Source organism: Diospyros lotus, chromosome 14 (assembly GCF_014633365.1).
Source record: "Diospyros lotus cultivar Yz01 chromosome 14, ASM1463336v1, whole genome shotgun sequence".
Classification (NCBI taxonomy): Eukaryota; Viridiplantae; Streptophyta; class Magnoliopsida; order Ericales; family Ebenaceae; genus Diospyros; species Diospyros lotus.
This window is the reverse complement of record NC_068351.1, coordinates 4,252,721-4,275,182: the sequence shown is the minus strand read 5'-3', so window position 1 is coordinate 4,275,182 and position 22,462 is coordinate 4,252,721. Positions and strand designations below refer to the sequence as shown.

The window sequence follows — 22,462 nt, the reverse complement described above, 5'->3', positions numbered from 1 at the left end:
GTTGTTTTTGTTTGTTACTTCTCTTTTATTTTTTTCTTATGTTTTAAAAAATATTGCATAAAAATAATATTTTAAATAAATTTATGGACCAAATTAATTGACCGAAAGTGTACAAAATACCTCTATTTTAGTTTTAACAATCATGATCATTTTTGTCATTTTGGCCTCTTAACGAATTAATTGGGCTGATAATTTGTTAAAATATTATTATTATTTTGCGTAATAATAACATTATTTCCCTATTTACTGACATCGGGTTCTATCCTTAAACCCGGATCCGGAACCACTTATCAGAGGCTCCGCAGGCCGCCCAAAAATTACCGAACCCTCCCCCTCTGTCTCACTGCCAATACAGTTGGAAGAGAGAAAATGGCGAGAGAGCGAGGGAATCTACTGTACATGGTGTACAGAGCTTTAACGTACGGTCTATCACCGTTGATTCGCCTCCACTTGCGGTGGCGCAAACTCCGAGGCCTAGAGCATCAGCTCAGGTGGCCGGAGCGAGTCGGCCGCCCCTCTCTGCCCCGCCCTCCGGGACCCCTCCTCTGGTTCCACGCCGTCTCCTTAGGTTTAATTTCTCTCTCTGCGTATATACAATTGCGTATATTTAAGCATGTAGATATTCGTAGCATATTTCAATATCTCGGTCTTCAATTCCAAATTGTCCTACATTGTTGCTCTCAAGATTGATGGGGCAATGTTTATTTTTGTCTTCTCTGTTTTTGTTCTGCTATATTTACTTTCTCCATTTTCAGTTGACCTGGTTCACCATTACAATGTGCGGTGTTGATTTAACTCAGTTATTTATTTAGGTATCAATTTCAGCTACACTTTGTTTACTTGAATTAGTTGTTATATGTATAAGTTAGTAGACAAATAGATAGATTAATAATGAATGTGTAAGAGGAAAACGTTTCAGAAAATAAGCTAAAAGAATAAAGAAAAAAGATACGATGTGGGTGGACTGTGTGAATTGTTGCATGTCTTTTATATGAAGGATATGATATTGATGCCAATTTGAATTTAAAATTTTAAGTAAAAAAGGTTGGCATTAGTGAGATATATGATTAAAATAATTGATAAATAAATGCTATTTAATTGCTATAGAACCCTTACAGATAAGGAATTTAATTGATAATCTATAAGTACATAGTATGGGTTAATATTCTACTACCCTAAGGAGGTGGCATATTGAAAATATAAGATTATAGATAGTGCCACACATACCCTACTTAGGGTAGAGAAATAATTCAGAGTAGGACAAATTTTATACATATATGTGTATACTCTCACACGCATATACATCTTTCTTTGTGTTTATTTCCTTAGTTTATGCTTCACTTTTTCCTCTGTAAGAATTGTATTGTCTATCTTTTCTTTTCTAATTTTAATTTTAATTTTTTTGGGGTCATTCCTTGTTGGAATTCTTGATCAGGTGAAGGAAGGGCTGCTATTCCAGTCATAAAGTGCTTTGTTGAGCACAGACCAGATATAAACATCTTGATGACGACAGCAACTTTGTCTGCATTGTGAGTTAAAATCAGATTTGTTTTCATGCATTTTCTGTATGTCTGTTGAGATTATGGTGAGTAATCTATTGTAAAGGAAATGATATTGTGACACAATGACTCTGATTAAACTTTATAATAGAATATCATTCTTAGTATTATATAAAATTTAAGGTTCTATTCTGTATAAGTTAAAAGCCTTCTCCTTTAGCAATTTGAGTTAATCTAATATAAAGCAGTGGTCCTGGACTTTTAGAGGCCCATTTTTTGGATTGATTTAAATTTCAATTGTAGTCAATATGGCCAAACTCCTACGAGGAATGAAATCCAGGTCTTGAACAATACAAGCGAATAAAATCAAGAGTAATGAATAAAAGAATTATTGGGAAGAGCACTAATTATGTGGGTCTTCTTCCATTTTGTTTTGTTCTGTTATTCTTAATTTTAATATTTGGGATTATGTTCATTTAGTTAGATGTTAAATGATATGTCGCCCTTTGATTAAACTTTTATGATTATAAATGTTATATAAAATCCAGTCACATATATCATGTATTGACATCTTGAAACAATTTCACTATCAACGAAGTGGTCCGAAATTTCATGGTCACATATTTTTATTGATATATTAAAAAAATATCACCATCGAAGAAGTGGTCCTGCTTTGGGAGACAAGTTAAGAGGGGGCAAATTTGAATTGTTACTGAAAGGCACATTTGTTGCAAATTAAACATTCTGGCAGGTGCAGTCAAGGCAAATCAAGTTTTAGAGGAAACAACAGAAAACAGCATTAATAACTTGGGATGCAGAAGTTTTTTCTTACCCTTTTGGTTTATTTTTGTATGAATAAAAAAATCTCATTGTTAGAGTGAGAGTTAGCAAAATGAGGTGGTCCTGCCTCTGTTGGCAGATTAGGTTGCTCATCTGAGTGTTGATATTGATAGGTTCATTTGTTACAAATTTGCAGTCAACATCTCCAAAATTAATATCAAGAAAAGAAACAAAATAAGAATAATAGAGTTGGCAATTGATAGATTGTGGGCATCAAACAATAATTTCTCTTTGCACTAATTTAAATCATTGGATACCATCTAGTCACATTTTAAAGTCATACTCCATTACCTTCCACCACCAAATTGGAGATACTCCATTGCATAATTTCTCATTGCACGTTACTTTTCTTTCTTTTGGATGATATCAGTTTGTTTTTGTTTCTCAAAGTTGGCAGGCACCGAAGACCCTGCAAAAGTCTTTTTAGATTAGCTCATTATGCTGCTAGTTTTTGCTGACTGAACTGACCTGAATTAGATCGTTACTTGTAGCACATAATGAGCTTGTAGGTCCATTTTACTTGATATGTACATGGACAGGAACAGGAATATGGTACACCAGATTGTTATAGTAGGATATACTTACATATACCATATTGGAACTTTAAGGTACTTCTTAGGCAATATTGCTGTAACAATTAGGCTTTGAATAAGATATAGTTTTTTTTTTTTTTTAATTAATAATGCAGACACATACTTCTAAGTCGTTATGGCCTCCTTTGGTTCATTAGATTCTAGCAGTTTTGTTTTCCAGCATTGTATTTGATTTTGTTCATGTTAAAACCTTTAAGAAAAAATAAATGAAAAAGAGAAGACTTGGGATTTCTTTGGCTTGCAAGAATTAATAGTTGTGATACAAAAGCATACCACGTTTGGGAAACTGAGTTCTGAAATGAAAATTTCTCTATAACTCTATCTAACATTGTTAATGGGCTTCCCCGGCAATGCATAGGCATTATGTCACGGGAAATCTTTGATAGGTTGAATCAAAGTTGGTAACTCAACCCATCTACTGGTGCTGTGTCTCTGGTTTAGCCAGGTGCAATTTGGTTAACTTCATTTTAGACCTTTCTGGAGTAGAGGTCTTATTTCTTTTAAAGATATTAGTTTCCTTGAATAGGAAGTCACACAATTCTGCAGATAAATTTATTTATTTATTATCCATTTTACCACTTTTTCTAAGCTTTTATTTTGAACCATTGCGCTGCATGTCTTTGCTGAAGTTTCTCATCTACTTCCCTACCTTGATCACATCTTATGAGGATTAGATTGATAATGATTAAAAACTAAACCATGGCTGTAGCCTGTTATTGTTTTCTTATGTGGATTATTGAGTTAATAACCTTCTGAATGTAGTATTATCATTATGGTAGCTATATAATGGTCATCAGCTGTAATTGCTTTGGTTACCTTGTCAGATTTCATGCAAGATATCACTGTGATATGTAGATGACTCAAACTTGTAGCTCTTTTTAAACATTTGTGGGATTCTTCTATAATTGTCAATTCCTAGTAAAAGAGTGCCTACTATTTTTAGCCGGACTTTATTAAGATGAGACAGATTTGGGTACAACTAGACATTCAGACAGATTTTAAATTTTTAAGCACTTTCTATCGACAATTAGTCTCATCTTTCACTGCTTCGGTAATTGGGTTCATATTGGCACTGATCCACTAGTGACTAGTAATTTGTGCTTGTCAGGGTGGACTAGTCATGGTTCTCATGTAGGATCTTTCACAAATGTAAGGTGATTATGGGAATTGTAAATGATTCAAAGCAACATTTGCTCCTCTAGCAATAAGTATTTGTATCAGGTTACTTCTGGAAATGTGATGGCCTGCTTGTTTTGATCTAATCTTTTATTGGACTTTTCTTCAGTGGTATCTATGCATTTTGCATAACCTGAATAGTTCTTTTTGATAAGTTTTCTCTGGTTCCTTATTGGTAGTGAACCACTGTTCTTCAGAATAGGCTGATCTATCACCACAAATTTTGTTACTCTCTGTAAAGATCACTGACATGGGAAATTGCCTGTGTTGGGTCACTAGTAAGCTTCAGGTGTTTGCATTAGTTTATGTAAACTGTTCGAAAGAATTGAGATTTTACATGACTTATGACTACTAGTTACTCCATGCTTTAATTTCTTTGGTTTTTTTATATGCGTAGGTTGTGAAATGAGGAAAACAGTTTTACATACATGATGTGCAAAAGGTTTTACTTGGGTCCCTCCATCTTTCCTTTTCATCTACTCTTGCCCTTACACCCTCCTTCCCAAATCCTGTAGCTAAGAAGCATCCATACAGATATGGATGCAAGACATGAGATTCGACAAAAAAAATGACATAAAAATTCACGAGTGCTAGAATCTAGTTGTAAACAAATTTGAAGTAAGGTGGTAGAGTTGCAAAAATTAAAATATCTGAAGGCATACATTTGATATTTTCTCTCTCTTCCCCCTCCCCCAAAAGTACAGAGGGATTAGTATATTTCATGAGTCATGTTATTTTTCTTTATTTGCACCTTTCAAGTTATTCTTTTCCAAAGTTTCAATGTGTTGAAGAGGGTAGACTTACGTTTGAGTTGTTTTTATCTACCACTCCTACCTGTGCTATATCCCATTTTACTATTCTTATTTCATAGTGAAGTTGAGGAACTTCAATGAGTATTTTTTTTGTGGAAAGTGTTTGGGGTGAGTTTTTTTATCTAGTTGGTTGGAAGGTTGGGGATTAAAAAAGATTGGACTTGTGGATCTGCTTTGGAGATTGGTTTAAGAGTTATAGTTTGTAGAAGGGGATTTATATTTTGCAAATATGATAGTTTATGAGATGGTCTTCAAGCAGTGTTGGTGCTCCTCATTGTGTTAGGGTTGTGGAAGGGGATTGTAAGGATTTGGGGTGAGGTCTCCATGTTTTCCACATTCCATGTTGATGATGGTTCTAGAGTGAGGTTTTGGTCGGAGAGTTGGTAGTTTTAGGCCCTAGTCTGACTTGTTTTGGACCTTTTTTTCTTTTCAATCAGCTAGGGTTAAATTTGTTTTTGTGTTTATTTTGCTAGGGGCTAGCACCATTGGTCCCTCGCATTTTAGGGTGTGATGATCCTCCAAATTGTGTATAATAAGTTGGGAGGATAAGTCGGTATGGCACCCATTCTGCCTTTGGGGTGGGGGGAAGTTCCTCCCTTGTTCAGGTCAAATGATCATTGAACAATGCTCTATGTGACCTTTTCTATTGAGATTCTCTCTCTTAGATCCATTCTCACTTGTTATAATTTGAGGAAATGCGAGCTTGTTTTGTGGATTGGTCCTTCATGTGTAAGAGAATGGAAGTTGGGATTCAACTCATACCATTTTCTTCTTCACCACTCTAATGTTTGAGAGATTTGAGAGTTTTCCTTTTTATTAGTTGGGTGTGTAATGATGATAACCTCAGTGTTTGACATATTGCACGTGTAGGATCAGTAGTGCCCAAGAAGGTGTTAAAGGCAAGCATCAGCCACCAACCCATTTGTGTTAATGGTGTAGTACTTGGCATGAAACAAGTACAAGAGCTTTAGTTGAAGTTTAAAGTTTGATATTTGTCTGGAAAGAACATTCTATTTTCCTTATTTTTGTGATAGATAGGATATATCCCTTTGCATGTGATCCTATGTGTACTTTCTCATTGGTTTAATTTTATTTGCAGAAACTTAGATCTTTTTGGCTAAGAACATAGATATTTGTTTGTATGCTCTTTTTACATCATTGTCGCCATTCTTGGTAGTTTCTTTTGAGAAAAATCTTTAGTTATAAAGACAACAATGGATAACTTTGAAATAGATCTGATTTTAGATTCCTTTTCAGTTTAGTATGGAAATAGAAGTGAATAAATTTTTAAAAATTTGAAGGTTTGTTTCCTAATTTCTTTCTCTTTTTGTCTTGTCCCCCTGTTCAGTGAAGTAATAAAGAATTGGCTTCCAAGTGGTGTGATATATCAGGTGCTCATTCCATATGTTCTGCCCCTAATACTTTATATTCATTAATGATTCTAGTACAATTAATTATACTCAATGTTGATATTTAAAATTTGTGATCATATCAAATCTTTTGCTAGTTGATAATTTCCTGAATTGCAATTAATTTTCCTTTCTGTGATTGACTATTTCGACTGCCATTATTGCCTACTAAAAACTAAGAAACTCCTTTTAGTGTTTTTAGGTAGGTTGATAGACATTTTTGTACCTATTTCTTAACAACTTAAAGTTTTGGGATAATTGGTTATGTAAAATGATATTGATATTTCCTGGGAGATTCTGGGTTCAGGTGTTCTGATATGCATTTTTTTCTCATTTTGTTGTCATTGTGAAATTTCTCCTACTAATTTTTTTTTGCTTCTCTCTGCCTCTTTAGTCCTTTTGCAAATTTGGGTTGCATGTGAGAGAGAGTGCAACTTGATATACAATATTGGACCCATTTCCTGGCAATTTAAGCTTTCGATAGTATGTTAGGGTAAATTACAGCACTAGTTCTTGAACTTTGCACTCCATAACAAACTGGTCACTGTACAATTTTTGTCATCACAACTACTAATCTTTGATTTCCGTTAGAATTCAGTCCCTCTTTTTATTTTCTGTTAAATTCTGTTAACTGAAACTGATGTGGTATACATTAAGCTAAATGTCTGTGGTGACAAAAAGTTAAGTACCACGACCAATTTATTATGAAGTACAAAGTTCAGGGACTTAACGGTGTAATTTACCCTTATTGGTGATCTAACAAATGTATATGGGATTATTATAGAATTTTACTGATGAAACAGCAGGGGGAATATTTGTGTTCCATTTTTTATACACGGTCCTCAAAGTCAGAACTTCTTTTAATGCAAGAATGGGTTTATCATGTAATTTTTCTGATGGAATTGCACTAGGAGCTTACATTTTGTCCTTGTTCTAAGTCATTTTCTTTGTCCATGTTTATGTTATTGTTTCTCTCTCTTGAAATTCCTAACTTGAAGAAAGAGAAGAATCTAGAGAAAGTGCCTGTGATGGCATAGCAATATGTGATGTCAAGAAAAATAGAAAGCAAATATGGTTTTGGAAGGATATGAAGCTTATCTTGCTTTTCATTAGTCTTCCTGTAAATGTTCTTTTGTATGACCATATACAGAAAGAGAACAGACATTAAGCTTATTCTGCTATTTGTTTGCCTTGCTGCTTCTCAAATTTGAACTTCTTCCTAATATGCCAAACTAAAATATATTTATGCACTTCAAAAGACTCAGGTAGAAGCATTTTATGATGACATGTATATTTGTACTTACTCTTGAACTTTCTTATCAAACTTGTACATTCTACTTCATAAGGAGATCACAAATTTTCTTATGTATGTATTTAAACCTCATGGATGAAACCAGTTTGCCCCACTCGATCTTCCTGCTGCCATGGATGATTTTCTTGGCCATTGGAAACCAAATGCAATAGTACTAATGGAGAGTGAACTTTGGCCAAATCTGATTATGGGTGCCTCCACAAAGGGTGTAAGTTATTCCTTTTTATGTAATTTAGTCCTTAGCTTGTGCATGCTTTTGAAAAATAAAAAATGAACTCCTTTATCCAAACAAGTTTTCTTTGACAAGATAATATTTAAATGAATTTGGGCAACTGACTTCTTATATCTACCCATGCCTTTTGGAAGCTGCTGATGTCTTCATCCTTCTTTTGTGTGGATGAATTTTCCAAGTTTTCCATTGGCTTGTCACAGATGTGTTTTCTGGTCTGTGTTGTGTTAATAATTCCTTATATTTTAGCTGTTACCAACTGTATGCAGATTATATTGGCATTGTTAAATGCTCGGATGTCTGAGAAATCCTTTAACAACTGGTCTGGACCTCTAGTTAGTCCATTAACTTCATTATTGCTGTCAAAATTTTCCTTGATTGCACCATTGGTAAGTTCCTACTTTTCTCTAGAGTAGTTGATTTTCTGCTATGGTATTGCTGATATTTTTCCCCATATTGTCCCAGAACACTTTGCAGGCTATTCGTTTTCAGCTGCTGCAAGCTCCCCTATTTACAATTAATTTTTCTGGTGACCTGAAGTACGGTATGCCTATCAATTCAACCATGAGACTCTTTATATATGTTGACTCTTTCAGGTGGTCCATTTTATAAACTTGTTTCTTGTATTTTTTCTTAAATCAGCACTGACTGTTACCATTATCTGGCAAGGATAATGTTACTTTATATCTCCAGTAAACCTTTCAGAACTTATTTGGTAGGGTAAAGGATCTTGTTTCTGTTTAATATCCCATGAATGATAATACTTTACTGCTGTACTGCTAAATTTGGTTAAACTTATTTTAGGTTATTGTTTTTTCTATTTCAGCTATGGACGAATTTGATATGTCTGGCAGAGACAGGAAATGCATTGAAGATCTGCGGGTACAGCTTGCGCCTAGACAGGTTTGGATGGCTTCTTCCATACATAAGGGTGAAGAAGAAGGTTAGTTTCCAATAGTATTCTGCAAATGTTTCAAGTCTGCTTATTATCCACCAAAAAGCAGGAAAAAAGTTTCAATCTTATTGAGCTTGAGAGTTGCTGCTATCTTGAACTTGATTTATGGGTTCCAAGTGAACTCAAGGTTAGTTGACTTGGTCACTTTTAGGCAAAACTTAGGAAAGGTAAAGAGAACAAAAAGGAAATATCAAGTGACAAATCTTTACTTATGAGTTCCATTTTGTGATTCTATTTTTTGGTCTGTGAGCCATTAAAGTCTCCTGAACTCAGGCTGGCTTAAATTGGAAAATCTCAACTGGACTTGAACATGTGTAGTTGCAAACTCATGTGCTATACAATGTATCCCTTGTGCTACTTATTTTTGAGTGTAGGGGTTTTATCCCAATATAAAGACGTTAATATCCTTTAGAATTCTCAACTCTAATTTAGTTACTCTAAAGTCTGAAGTAAACAACTCATTCTTCACAAAGTTTCCATTTTAGGCCACAGAACCTCCCCAGTTCATAGTTAACTAGGTCTCTCTCTCTCTCTTTCTCCCCTCTGTGTTGACTACACCCTGCTATTGTCAGGTCTGCTCCTCTGTTGCATCGCATTAGTTACCTCACACTATGTGAGACATAATGTTAGTGTGAAGCCTAAGTTTAGAGTTACGTTTTATGGTTTAGGGTTTACTGAATATTACAGTCCCTTATGGAACACCCCAGTGGCATAGTTTATGTTCCTGACAATATACTCGACTTTGGTCTTATTAAGATACATATCGAAGGAAACCACGAATTGTATCTGTGAAATATTATTGTCATTGTGGATTGTCCTTGATGAGGAAAGTTCATAGTTATTAATGATTTCTTCACTGAACTACTTTTTGTGTTATGGATGGGTTTGTGGTGTAAATGTGATAGGCCCCCGGTCCATTGGACCTACCAAAGGCGGCACAAGGGGCAGGGGCTAGGAGGTAAAATGGGTGGAGGATAGTAGGGGAAATAGCTGATTTGTTGTAACAAACCAGCATGTGCTGCCAGAGGCAGTTATGCTAAGTAGGATGAGGTATAAATAAGAGAAAGAGAGTGAGAGAGAGGGGTGGAATTTTGTAGAAGATTGTTGGAGAGTTGGGGCCTCTCGAATGTCCTATTGTTCTTATTTTCCTTGCTGCAAATTATTGGAAACCATTGATATTGATTGCTGTTGAATTTGCTATCTGGTATCCTATCAATTTGGTATCAGAGCAGTTGCCGATCACCATGGTAAACTTGAGCGAGAGAGTGGGGGACCTGGAGGAGAAGGTCGATACGATGAGGGGAGAGATTCAAGCCATAGACTGGAACGTCGCGGAAATGCTTGAACAATTCGCCATCATGCGAACAAGATGGGATGAACAGGAACGGGAGAGGAAAGCGAAGACCCATGGGAGCAAATGGCCAACGGAGTTTACCCAAGATTCTGAAGTGACCCCTGGAGTCGGCATGAATCGAAGAATGGAGGGGGGCACGAGTGCCGGATGGAGGCAAGACAGGAGAGGTCGTCGGCTGGAGATGTCGACCTTTGAGGGAGACAATCCGGATGACTGGATCTTCCTGGCGGAGAGGTACTTCACGATCAACCAGATGTCCGATGATGAGAAGATCGAGTCCGTTGTGTTGTGCTTCGAGGCAGGGGCCCTCGCGTGGTTCCAGTGGGAGTCTAGGCGCAGGGGAATCTGCAGCTGGGAGGGGCTCAAGCAAGGTATTCTCAACCGATTCCGCCCAACCCAAGAGGGGTCACTAGAGGAGAGGTTCTTGGCTCTCCGACAAGAAGGGACTATCAAGGATTACAGGCTGATGTTCGAGACTTTGGCCATGCCAGTGTCGAAGTCTCTGAGGCGTTCCTGGAAGGCCATTTCATTAATGGCCTTAAGCCGGAAATACGGGCTGAGATCAGGGTACTGCAATTGAGGGGGTTGGATCGGATCATGTCGACGGCTCGATGTATCGAGGATAAGAATATAGCCATGCTCAGCTGCAATAGGACGTTTGGGCCAGTAAGGAGTAGCTTCTCTACCCATTCTACAACCAACGTTTTTCGACCCCCTCTCATACAATCAAGAAGCCCGACTCCTCATTCGAGAGTTGTTAGCCAGGCGAGCAACAAGCTGCCAATGGCTCGGAGTGGCAGCAATGTTCCTTTTAAACGACTCAGCGAGGCTGAGTGGAAATCTAAAAGAGAGAAAGGTCTATGTTTCCGATGTGATGAGAAATACTCTATTAGCGACCGGTGTAAGAACTGGGAGCTACAAGTTATGATGATTTATGATGAAGAGATGGAAGAGGAAGTAGTCAGGGCTGAAACAGGGGAAGGGAGGGAAGAAGAAGCTGGGCAAGGCAGCGAGGTCATTGAACTCTCAATGAATTCAGTTGTTGGATTGACAACACCACAAACCATGAAGCTACAAGGGGATATTGAAGGGCAGCTAGTGGTAGTACTCATTGATGGAGGGGCGACACATAATTTTATAGCAGTTGAGTTAGTGCAGCGGTTGGGGTTGCCAAGAACAGAAACGGCTGGGTATGGGGTGATTATGGGGACGGGAATGGCAGTGCAAGGGGCTGGCATTTGCAAGGGGGTGAAATTGCACCTACAAAACCTACAAATCGTGGAGGATTTTTTGCCTTTAGAGCTAGGTAACTCGGATGTTATCTTAGGAATGAAGTGGTTAGCCGCAGTTGGGAAAATGAATGTGGATTGGAAAACTTTAACAATGAAGTTTCGAGTGGGGGGTATGGCAATAACACTGCAAGGCGACCCAAGCTTAAGTAAAACCATGGTGTCCTTGAAGGCCATGCTGAAAGCTCTTAAGGGAAGTGGGGAGGGGATGTTGCTGGAGTTGGGAGCCATTACAGCAAAATTTGAAGAAAACCAGAGGGTAATCCCAAGGTTGTTGCAAGGAGTGCTGGAAGAGTTTGAAGGGGTATTTTCTAATCCGGAGGGGCTGCCACCATGCAGAAAAAGAGACCATGCTATTAACTTGATTCCAGGAACAGCACCCGTACATGTGAGACCTTACCGTTATCCTTACATGCAAAAAAATGAGATTGAAAAACTGGTGGGCGAGATGTTGGGAGCTGGGATTGTGCAGCCAAGTTGCAATCCATTTTCTAGCCCGGTGTTGTTGGTTAAGAAGAAAGATGGAGGGTGGCGGTTTTGTGTCGACTACAGGGCTTTGAACAAGGTCACCATCCCCGACAAATTCCCTATACCGGTGATTGAGGAGTTGTTGGACGAGCTGCACGGGGTTGTGGTTTTCTCCAAGCTGGATCTAAAATCTGGCTACCATCAGATTAGGGTCAAGGCTGAAGATGTTCCCAAAACGGCTTTCCGGACACATGAGGGCCACTACGAGTTCTAGTTATGCCGTTCGGATTGACAAACGCACCCGCAACCTTTCAATCACTAATGAATGATATCTTCAGGGAGTATTTAAGGCGCTTTGTATTGGTTTTTTTTTATGATATATTGGTGTATAGTAAGAGTTTAGAGCAACACACAAAGCACTTACGTTGTGTTTTAAAAGTGTTGGCAGAAAATCAGCTACTTGCTAACAGGAAAAAGTGCTTGTTCGGGCAGCTGGAGGTTGAATACTTAGGCCACATCATTTCTCAATAAGGTGTATCAGCTGATCACACTAAGGTGCAAGCGATGGTAGATTGGCCTACTCCTACAACAATGAAGGAATTGAGAGGATTCTTGGGGCTCATGGGGTATTATCAACGCTTCGTGAAAGACTATGGCAAGATGGCAAGGCCCTTAACTGAACGGTTGAGGAAGAATAATTTCTATTGGGATGTGGCAGCCGAGCAAGCTTTCCAACAGCTTAAGGCGAAGATGGTTTCCCTGCCCGTGCTTGCTTTGCCGGATTTTGATAAACCTTTTGTGGTAGAGGCAGATGCTTCGGGGGAGGGCATGGGGGTTGTTTTAATGCAGAATCACCAACCCATTGCCTATTTCAGTCAAGCTTTCAATCAGTTAGGGAGAACGAAATCAGTTTATGAGCGGGAATTGATGGCCATAGTCTTTGCGATGCAAAAATGGAGACATTATCTTTTAGGGAGGAAATTTGAGGTTTGGACTGACCAAAAGAGCCTCAAATACTTGATGGAACAGCGGTTGGTAAGCCCCGAATATCAGAGATGGATGGTGAAACTAATGGGATTTCAATTTGAGATTCATTATAGGCCGGGATTGGAGAATAAGGCCGCTGACGGGTCATCATGCATCAACCATACAGCAGCCTTCATGGCTTTGACAGTACCAAAAGTAATCCAACTGGATCAATTGGCCCGTGAAGTAGGAACAGATGTCAAGGTGCAGCAAATTATCAAGGATCTACACACTGATCCTGCTTCCCAACCCAATTTTCAGTGGGTGGGCAGCCCATTGCTATACAAAGGGAGGTTGTACATACCGAAAGGGTCATCTCTCATTCCATTGATTTTACATGAGGGACATGATGGCAGTCTCAGGGCGCATTCAGGGTTCTTGAAGACTTACAAGCGAGTGGCGGCTAGTGTTTATTGGCAAGGGATGAAGAAGGACATTCACAACTATGTGAGTAATTGTGCTGTTTGCCAACAGAACAAATTTCAGCTTTAACATCTAGGGGATTACTGCAGCCTCTTCCCATCCCTAACCGAGTTTGGGAAGATATAGCTATGGATTTTATTGAGGGGTTACCTAGGTCGGGCAAAATGGATTCAATATTGGTTGTAGTAGACCGACTAAGTAAATATGGGCACTTTATCGGGCTGAAACATCCATTTACTGCAGGGGAAGTGGTTGGAAATTTTGTTAAGGAGATAGTAAGGTTACATGGCCTCCCAAGGTCCATTGTATCGGATAGGGACAAAATTTTCATAAGCCGATTTTGGGAGGAATTGTTCCGCCTCCACTAAACTAAACCGAAGCACTGCCTATCACCCACAAACTAATGGGCAAATAGAGGTATTGAATCGGACCTTGGAAACATATTTGCGTTGTTTTGCTTCCTCTCAACCGAAATCATGGTCCGTGTGGCTGCCTTGGGCTGAGCTATGGTACAACACATCCTACCATACAGCTGCAAGGAAGACCCCTTTTCAGGTGGTGTATGGCAGAGAATCTCCAGCCTTGGTGAGGTTTGAAAGAGGTACCACGTCGGTGTCAATGGTGGAGCGACAATTAGTTGAACAGGATAAGATTTTGGATGACTTGAAGACTCAATTGCTGAGGGCTCAATCAGTAATGAAGAGAAGTGCTGACAGGAAGAGAAGAGAGGTAAACTTCAAAGTGGGGGACTTGGTTTATTTGAAATTGCGGCCATATCATAGAAAATCGCTGGCTGGTCGCTCCAACGAGAAATTGGCGCCTAGATTTTATGGTCCATTTGAAGTGGAAAAGGAGGTAGGACCAGTCGCTTACAAATTAACACTACCCTCCCATTGCAACATCCACCCCGTCTTCCACGTGTCCCAATTACGCGAGGCAAGAGGGGCGTTGGGGGCTAGTGTGCAAGTTCCCAGCCAGCTGAGTGCAGATTTGGTTGGTGGAGCCCGAGGTAGTTCTGGGGGTTCGATCGGGATTGGGAAGTAATCTACAAGGCAGGGAGGTTTTAATTCAATGGAAGGGGCTGCCCCCTCTAGAAGCAACATGGGAACCAGTTAACCTCCTTCAGCAACAATTTCCAGATTTCCCCCTTGAGGACAAGGTGAAAGTGAGAGGGGGGGATAATGATAGGCCCCCGGTCCATTGGACCTACCAAAGGTGGCACAAGGGGCAGGGGCTAGGAGGTAAAATGGGTGGAGGATAGTAGGGGAAATAGCTGGTTTGTTGTAACAAACCAACATGTGCTGCCAGAGGCAATTATGCTAAGTAGGATGAGGTATAAATAAGAGAAAGAGAGTGAGAGAGAGGGGTGGAATTTTGTAGAAGATTGTTGGAGAGTTGGGGCCTCTCGAATGCCCTATTGTTCTTATTTTCCTTGCTGCAAATTATTGAAACCATTGATATTGATTGCTGTTGAATTTGCTATCTGGTATCCTATCAAAATGTTGACACCAGAGATCAATTAATTACTATCTTATTTCCTTTTCTATCATCGTATATTTCTAGAATGGTTTCTTTTTTCTCATAACGCTACTTACTGTAGGTAGAAAATAAAATTTTCTTTGCTCTTGCTTTCTGACTAATGAGTATAATTAGTTTAAAACATGTTGATTGATATGTTCCTTAAAATTAATCCACAGTAATGCTGGGGGTTCATGAAGCGCTAAAGGAAGTATATCCTGGTGTAGTTATGATTCTGGTGCCTCGCCATCCACAGCATGGAAAAGAGATTGCTCTAGTATGCGTTTTTTCTTATGTATTTTTCTTTTCCAGATAAGACACTGAAGTTTTGCTCAGTATAATATTTCTTCATGGGTAATATGCCTGTGCCTCTCTTTGCTGTTTGATACAAGGGTTCTTTTATTGCATTTTTTTTTTACATTTTTCTCCTCATGCTTGAGCTCTCAGTATGTATTTTGCAGTATGGAGGTGTAATATATATAGCTTGGTTCTCAAGTTTATAGGCAGCAGGTGCTTGTGCTTTGTATGCAAAACCTTATCAGACTTTAGGAATTTGGCAATTTGCGATTTTGGCCTTTTTTTGGAATTAAAAGAAGAAAAGGCCAATGCAATAGAAGTAATTCATCATCATCATGACTACACCTTGTTCTAACCAAGTTAGGGTTGGTAGCACAACATTCATAATGTTAATTGACTTCTAAAAGTTGCATTGACAATACAAATCCATGTAAAAGAACAATGTGGCAAAACTTTTTGTCAGATGCCCTTCCTAAAACAGCCCTCTAGTGAGGGAATGATGGAAGTAATTTCTTCTTTATGAAAAAAAAATTTCTTTAAGATTAATTGCTTTTGTTATATGTAACTTATTGGTGAGCACACATTATGTTTTATTAAATAAACATGCACGTGAATTAGTGTTCATGTGAAGTTGTTGGGTGCAGCCAACAATGCAGGAACTAAATTAATGGGATTGCTCTTGGTCCTGTTTCGTTTTGTTATCAAGGCATTCTGGTTTCATTTTCATTGTTGAAGAAACAGTCAGACTAATTGATCATTCTTTTGTTCTGGTTTGAAGTATTCGATAAATTAATTTAATCCAAAGCAGAACTTCATTTCTTCATGGTAAATCTAGTTGCAAACTCAGAAATTAAAAAAAAAATATATGGAATTTTAATTTACTAGAAACAGGTATACAGTTATATCTCCCTACCATAAAACTCTACAAACCATTTTTTCCAATCCTTTATAAATCATAAAGAACAATTTCATGAACATCTTCCCTTTTACCACTTTAATTTTCTGTAAACCTATTATTGCTCTGAAAGAGATTAAACAGGAGTAAGGGACAGAAAGCTCTTCAAAAAGGATACTAATCTGTCTCTCTTTCTTCCTTTTTCCTGATATCTTACATTTGACAATGGTATGTGCTAAAGGAAGGCTAGAGATTGCAACAACAACAACAGCAGCACAATCACAGGCCGCATCCCACTTGGTGGGGTTGGCTATATGTATTTAGATCTCTAGCCATCTCTCTCCATGGCCATGTCCACTTTAGCCATCATATTCTTTGTCATGTTTAATGTTTTTCCATCAAATGTTCTTTGGCTTCCTCTCCCCCTCTTCTTTCCAACTTCCTCCATTTCATCCACTAGCCTTATTGGTATGTCTATTAGTCTTCTTCTCACATGTTTAAACCATTTTAATTGTGGCTTCCACATCTTATCTTCAATAGGCACCACTCCAATCTTATTATGTACAATCTTGTTTCTTATTTCATTTTTTATATGGCCACACATCCATCATAGCATACTAATCTGGTCTACACTCATATTTTAGAAATACTGAAGCTTAACTGCTTAGCATTCTGAGTCATATAAGAAAGATAGCCTTGTACTTGTTTGCTCAAGTGACTGTGCTCCTTGTTATAGCCTGTACCAAACTCAGATATTGGAGGAGATTTATGTTACGTAGGGGAAACCAACTTAAACCTCGTTATACCAAAAATCAGTTAAAGAGTAAATAAAAATAATGAATACTTGGAACAATGAGAACACTGCATCAATGAATTAATGCAATGTGCCATCTAAATTATGCAACAGAACAGAGGCTTAATCTTGTCTTCACTAGAGTAATCTTTGGTAGTATGAAATAATCAACTTAATGAAATGTCTGTATATATTTTTTCCTATGACACAAGATATTTGTACTCCACTCTATTTATAGGAGTACATGTCTTATGCTTGTGTGAACGCCCAATGTGATTGTGCAGATGGTTATTTTATGCATGAACGTTTAAGAATGGCCTGAGGAGCATGCATGATAAATTTAGGAGTGTTTCATGCTCTTCCAAATCAACTGTCTAACTTTTATAATAAATTTCAGTGGCTGCATGGTAGAGTCTGCAATTGTCATGTTCTTTTCCTTGATAAAGCAGGGATTGCAGAAGAAGGGAGTGAGTGTTGCACTAAGGTCTCATGATGACAAGCTTATGCCGGAAACAAGCATATATGTTGTGGACACATTAGGTTTGTGTTCGTGTTTTTCTCATACTCTCTTTTTCAAAATTATATTGTGCAGTCTGGTTTTGATCTATGACCAACTTGAGAAGTGGAAATTTCTTTGCCTCACAGCTTGTCCTTTTAACTCTACTGAAACTCATGACCTCTAATTCCATCTGCTCATGTTTATAATATTATAACTTAGAATCAACTGACCAGTTCCTTCTTATTAAGCAAACCGATACCATCCTTTTTTCCCTCTTGCTTGACCCTGTCTTTATCAGATGACAACTTCTCAGTGATGGGTGACTTTGTACTTGTGCAAACCATTTACTTGAAGACTATGGAAAAAGGTGTGATCGCCAAAATTTATGCTTTATGTGGTGTCTGAAAGGAGGAATTAAATACTTTTAACACAAAATAAAATTATACAATATTCAATCACCTTATAGAATTCAAAATAAGCCAATTTAAGATGATTGACACCACCAAGCTGCTTAATCCCAGTAGGTGGAGTTGATTACATGGATTTTAGCTCGCCAATCTTATATTCATGATCATATATTCTATAAGGCCATTATATTCCACATCATACTTAAAAGTTTCCTGTCAAGTTTTTATTTTATTTTATTTTTTTATCTTCTTCTTCCTTTTTTTGGGCTCGTTTTGGCTTTTCCAGATGGTTGCACATCCACCACAACATTCTCTCAGTTACGCTCATATTTTGCACATATGGGTGCTTAATTGCTTGAAATTCCATGCCACATTTAAGATGTTTAACATGCTCTATCTTTTCAGGACTGCCTCTCTTTTCATGATATTCTGTGTCAAAAATTAGAGGCTTGATTAAAGACGAGGCTTTTGATTTGGACTATTATCATATAAAAAGTGAAATTAATTTGTCTTTGTCTGAATGTATAGAGAACTGCATTTAACGTGCTTGTGGTTGGGGAATAATCAAATATTTTGAGCTTAGGTCATTGTCAAATCTCAACTTGTTTTTGTAGGTGAACTAAGAGATTTTTATAAGTTGACTCCAGTAGCTGTGATTGGAGGTTCTTTCTTGCCTAATTTAGCTGGCCATAACATTTCAGAAGCATCTGCAGCTGGATGTGCTGTTTTAACTGGTCTGAAGTTCTGTAAAATCTCTCCTAATTTTCTTCATATATGGTTTTGAATCTTTCCATAATTTTACTGGATTTTTACTTCAAAAAGTTACAGGTTATCATATTGGACATTTTAGGCACATGGTACAGGAAATGCAACGGTTAAACCCTTTGTCAGTTCTGCAGGTGACTAATTTGCATAGCTGTCTGTTTGGCTGACTGTGTTTTGGAGAATCTTATTTTTGGAGGCTTTTCTTGGAATCTCTTCTCAAGAATAGTTGCATGTTCTTAGATAATATTCCAGTTGATAATACATCCGTGTCTCCTTTTCTTTTGGAGTAAATAATGAAATTGTTTTGTTCACTATGGTGATCTTCTCCAATATGAAGTCATGATTTGGTACAGTGGGGTTTCATAAATCTGAAACAAGGTGGTTGTGGCGGTAGATAATACTTCTCTCATCACTATGTTATTCATATTATCCTCTCCGTGCAAAATTCATTGTCAAACTTTTTCCATGAATAAAGTTAACAAAAATGTTTTACATGAGGTTTGGAATCTGGTACTTTTTTTATCTGGTTGTTAAACTTTCATTTATCTTTCCTTATGCTTCCTTCTGTTTCTCCAGTCATTCATTTGTCCTTGTTCTTCCACTTCTGTTTGAGAAGATCTTAGTGTCACTGATCCTGCAGGTTTCTGGGAAATTGGAGCTTGAAAAAGCTCTCTTCGAGCTCTTCAGTAACTCAACACTTCTGGAAAGACATCGTGCAGCAGCAAGACAAGCATTTCATGTTTTGTCAAGTGGTATTATCGAGAATATTTGGAGTATATTAAATTTCCATGTTCTCAAGAAAGCCTTGCGTTAGAGTTGAAAGCTGTGGTGGTTGCAGAATTAAGTCAAGGTGAAGTGTTGTCTCCATCCTTCAACGTCAAAGTAATTTATGATCCACTGTTTCTTTATCTGAGACCAGTTCCCAGAATTAGTACCTTTGTAGAGGAGTATTCTCTCTTATGTAAACCAAAAAATCCAACTTTTTGAGCCCCATATTTAATCACTTTCTTTAAAAAACGAACTCTTGCATTGCTATTTGAAGAAAAACACAGTGACCTAACAGGCAACAACATATCATCTTAATTCCATTAGGCAAGGTCAGCTACATAAATTCTAGGCTTTTTAGCTTGCCAATCATCTCTATTTATGGCCATATCTTCTACATGGCACTTGTAATTCATATTGTATTTATGAGTTCCCCACCAAGTTTTTTGGTCTTCCTCTACCTCATTTTCTAGCAAGCAACATGGTAACTAAATGTTCCTTTTTCTAATAAAAAATAAATGTTTCTTTTATTTTCCCGAGGCCTAGATGTCAAAAATATGGTATAGTCGTGTTAGAATAAAATAAAACTCCATTTTCTATAGGACTTTGCAACTGACCCTTGAAATCCAAGAAACTGAGTCAAACTGAACATTTTGGTTCGGTTTGGTACCCTTTGGATTTCTTTATTTTTATGTCCTATTACTTTGAAATCATGTTATAACTTGGTATTGTTTAATTTGAAAATTCTGAGTAACTCTACATTACAATTGCAATTAGCATACCCAATTTTCTTCCTTCAACTGACCTGTGAGAACTGAGGATCACTAGTCCATATAATCTTATAGTTTTGCTTTAACAATGCCCATTTGGATCTTTCATTGGACTGAAAGCCATGTAAGTATTATCTTTTCTTATTGTCTCCAATCATCACATGGCCTGTGTTACATCTGGAGAGCAACCACCAAAAATGGATTGATTCTCTCCTTGGTGAGCTCATCCAATGTGTGGATCTGCACATTAAATCAATGACAGATAAGAGTTCTAGGTTGTTTAAACATTATGCTATGATTTGACAAGTTCAAGTCGGGTTGGGGACTTGAAGTTAATCGAGTATGGGCTTGATTCATTTTGTTTGGTTGAGGTTGGCCAAGTTCATTAAATACAGTATTTAATCCTTAGGTTTATGTTAAATCTGGCACTCCAAAACTGATGCAAACAATCTACCAAGTCATTATGCTGTTATTTTTTCTATAAAATGTTTGCTCAGTTATTTTCAAACAATTCATTGGTTTATGCGACTCAAAAATTAGTCAGCAATTAACTTCTCTGTGTTAACTTTGTCGAGAAGATGTTTATTACTTCATATGATATTGCCAGCTATCCTTGCTTTTACATATAACATAATGAAGCTGGACCACCGTTCAAGCAAGCACACTATGTAATCAAGCATGAAACAAGCTTTCATGCTTGGTTTTTCTAATTGGTGATGAGCTTCTTATTGAGCTCAACTTGCTCGGGTAAGCAGGTGAACTGCAATTCTACCCTCAGTCAAATGTGTCCTGCTGAAACAAACCAGAAAACCTATTTGTTTCAATTTATGCCCGTCAGCTTCGTGTAACTAACTATTCACATAAACTTCCTAACCCAGATCGCTTAGGAGAAAAAAATACGAATCCTACATTGATATGATTATTTTCTATCTTTCAAGACGCACACATTACAAATCTTTACAGTTGTTGACTTCTTCTTGATCTTTTATGCTGTTTGTAGTGTTTTTTTTTTTTTACCCTGATAAATATGCTGTTTGTAAGTTAGCAAGAGGAGAAGAAAACCAATTCCTCTCTCTATGCTTCTCCATTTACACCGCAACTGAAAGAGAAGTACTAGAACCATAGATAATAATTGAAGGTGAATCTGGTGTGCAGGGTAATATTGAGTTCATCAGAACACCGGAAGCCAGCTTCTTTCTTTCTAGGTGGCGAGAGAAATGACCCGCCCTTGTACCACATCCGAGGAAATGGTTTATGACTTGAAGCTTTGAAGGGGAATTCATCGGAAGATATAACCGGGGGACTGTCAATTCCGTAACCATACTCTTCCCCACGATTGGTCTATCAGCTGGGTGGAAAACTGGATGGTTCAGGCAATCAGCCATTGGAACAAACCCTCCTGTTCAACAATGCTACTAGGCCTGGAGAAACATCGCCTGGCGGTTTATTTTCCCCAACCTTGCTAGTTTCTGCCATGCCCGAGTCATCCTTTTGAGATGCACAATGTTACTGACCGGACGTCTAGGGCGCCCTGTAAAAGCCCTGATAGATTTATTATTATTACCATTATTGTTGTTATTGTTATTATTCAAGTTCTCTTTCATTGGTTGAAAGCTGAACCTTTACTTGTCGGATTGGAGTAACCCCCTCTCAAGCCATGAACTCTACTCTTGTGGTGACAAAGGCATATTACTACTCTATTCTACCATTGGAAGATTGTTGAAAGTTGCAGACTCATTAACTGCACCTGATCTTCCTATCACAAGGTATTTAAAACTAGCTTTGTCATACTACGGACAGTTGCATGGAGAAAGGCTTGCCTGCCACATGTTTGTTAAAATTTCTGGCCTGCCTTTTCCTCAAATTGGCTGGCATTTTTGGTGCCTCCCCAAGTGCCCTTTACAGAAGCCCCCTCAGTTCCCTAAAGCTACAATTCACGTTGATGGGTTTTTGGCATCGCGGCCTTACCCGCATTCGTTAAAGGTTGTTTAGTTAGAGCTCTTGCCAGGCCACACCACTTGCTGATTTTATATATAATTTAACGCGAATTTACCATATATCCCCTGGGTTCGATTTTTACCTTTCGTAGCAAGAGACTATATAATGGCCAGTAATGGTAAAAATCCGACTCTATTAAACTATTTCATATAATTTATTAATTTTTGTAAACTAAATATATAATTATATAAATAACAGTTTAAAATACATTTATTAAAAAATATTATCAATTTAAACATTAGTGAATTTTAAAATTTTATACAATTTTCAAATAAGAGGACTTGAAACTATCTTAAAAAAACAGTAAGCCGAAAACAGCCTCGGAATCACGTGGCCACGGCTGTCTATTTGAGACCTACCCTTCCCCATG

At 37.8% G+C, this 22,462-nt stretch overlaps 1 protein-coding gene across 4 annotated transcripts; it reads left to right on the top strand.

The window, feature by feature from the left end:
* The first annotated feature begins 317 nt into the window (after positions 1-317).
* Positions 318-21,896, top strand: LOC127790781 (probable 3-deoxy-D-manno-octulosonic acid transferase, mitochondrial). Of its 4 annotated transcripts, none has more exons than XM_052320452.1 (13): positions 318-568; positions 1,436-1,529; positions 6,269-6,311; positions 7,727-7,849; positions 8,140-8,259; positions 8,336-8,414; positions 8,697-8,813; positions 15,083-15,180; positions 17,335-17,428; positions 18,409-18,528; positions 18,617-18,693; positions 19,200-19,409; positions 21,250-21,896. In XM_052320452.1, exons 1-12 carry the CDS (start codon positions 370-372, stop codon positions 19,371-19,373), a joined length of 1,338 nt encoding a protein of 445 aa, XP_052176412.1. In that variant the 5' UTR covers positions 318-369; the 3' UTR covers positions 19,374-19,409; positions 21,250-21,896. The 4 variants fall into 4 exon arrangements, with proteins under 4 accessions (XP_052176412.1, XP_052176413.1, XP_052176414.1 ...); XM_052320453.1 differs by having other exon boundaries at positions 17,338-17,428; positions 21,250-21,895; XM_052320454.1 differs by having other exon boundaries at positions 18,623-18,693; positions 21,250-21,895.
* Positions 21,897-22,462: the final 566 nt, after the last annotated feature.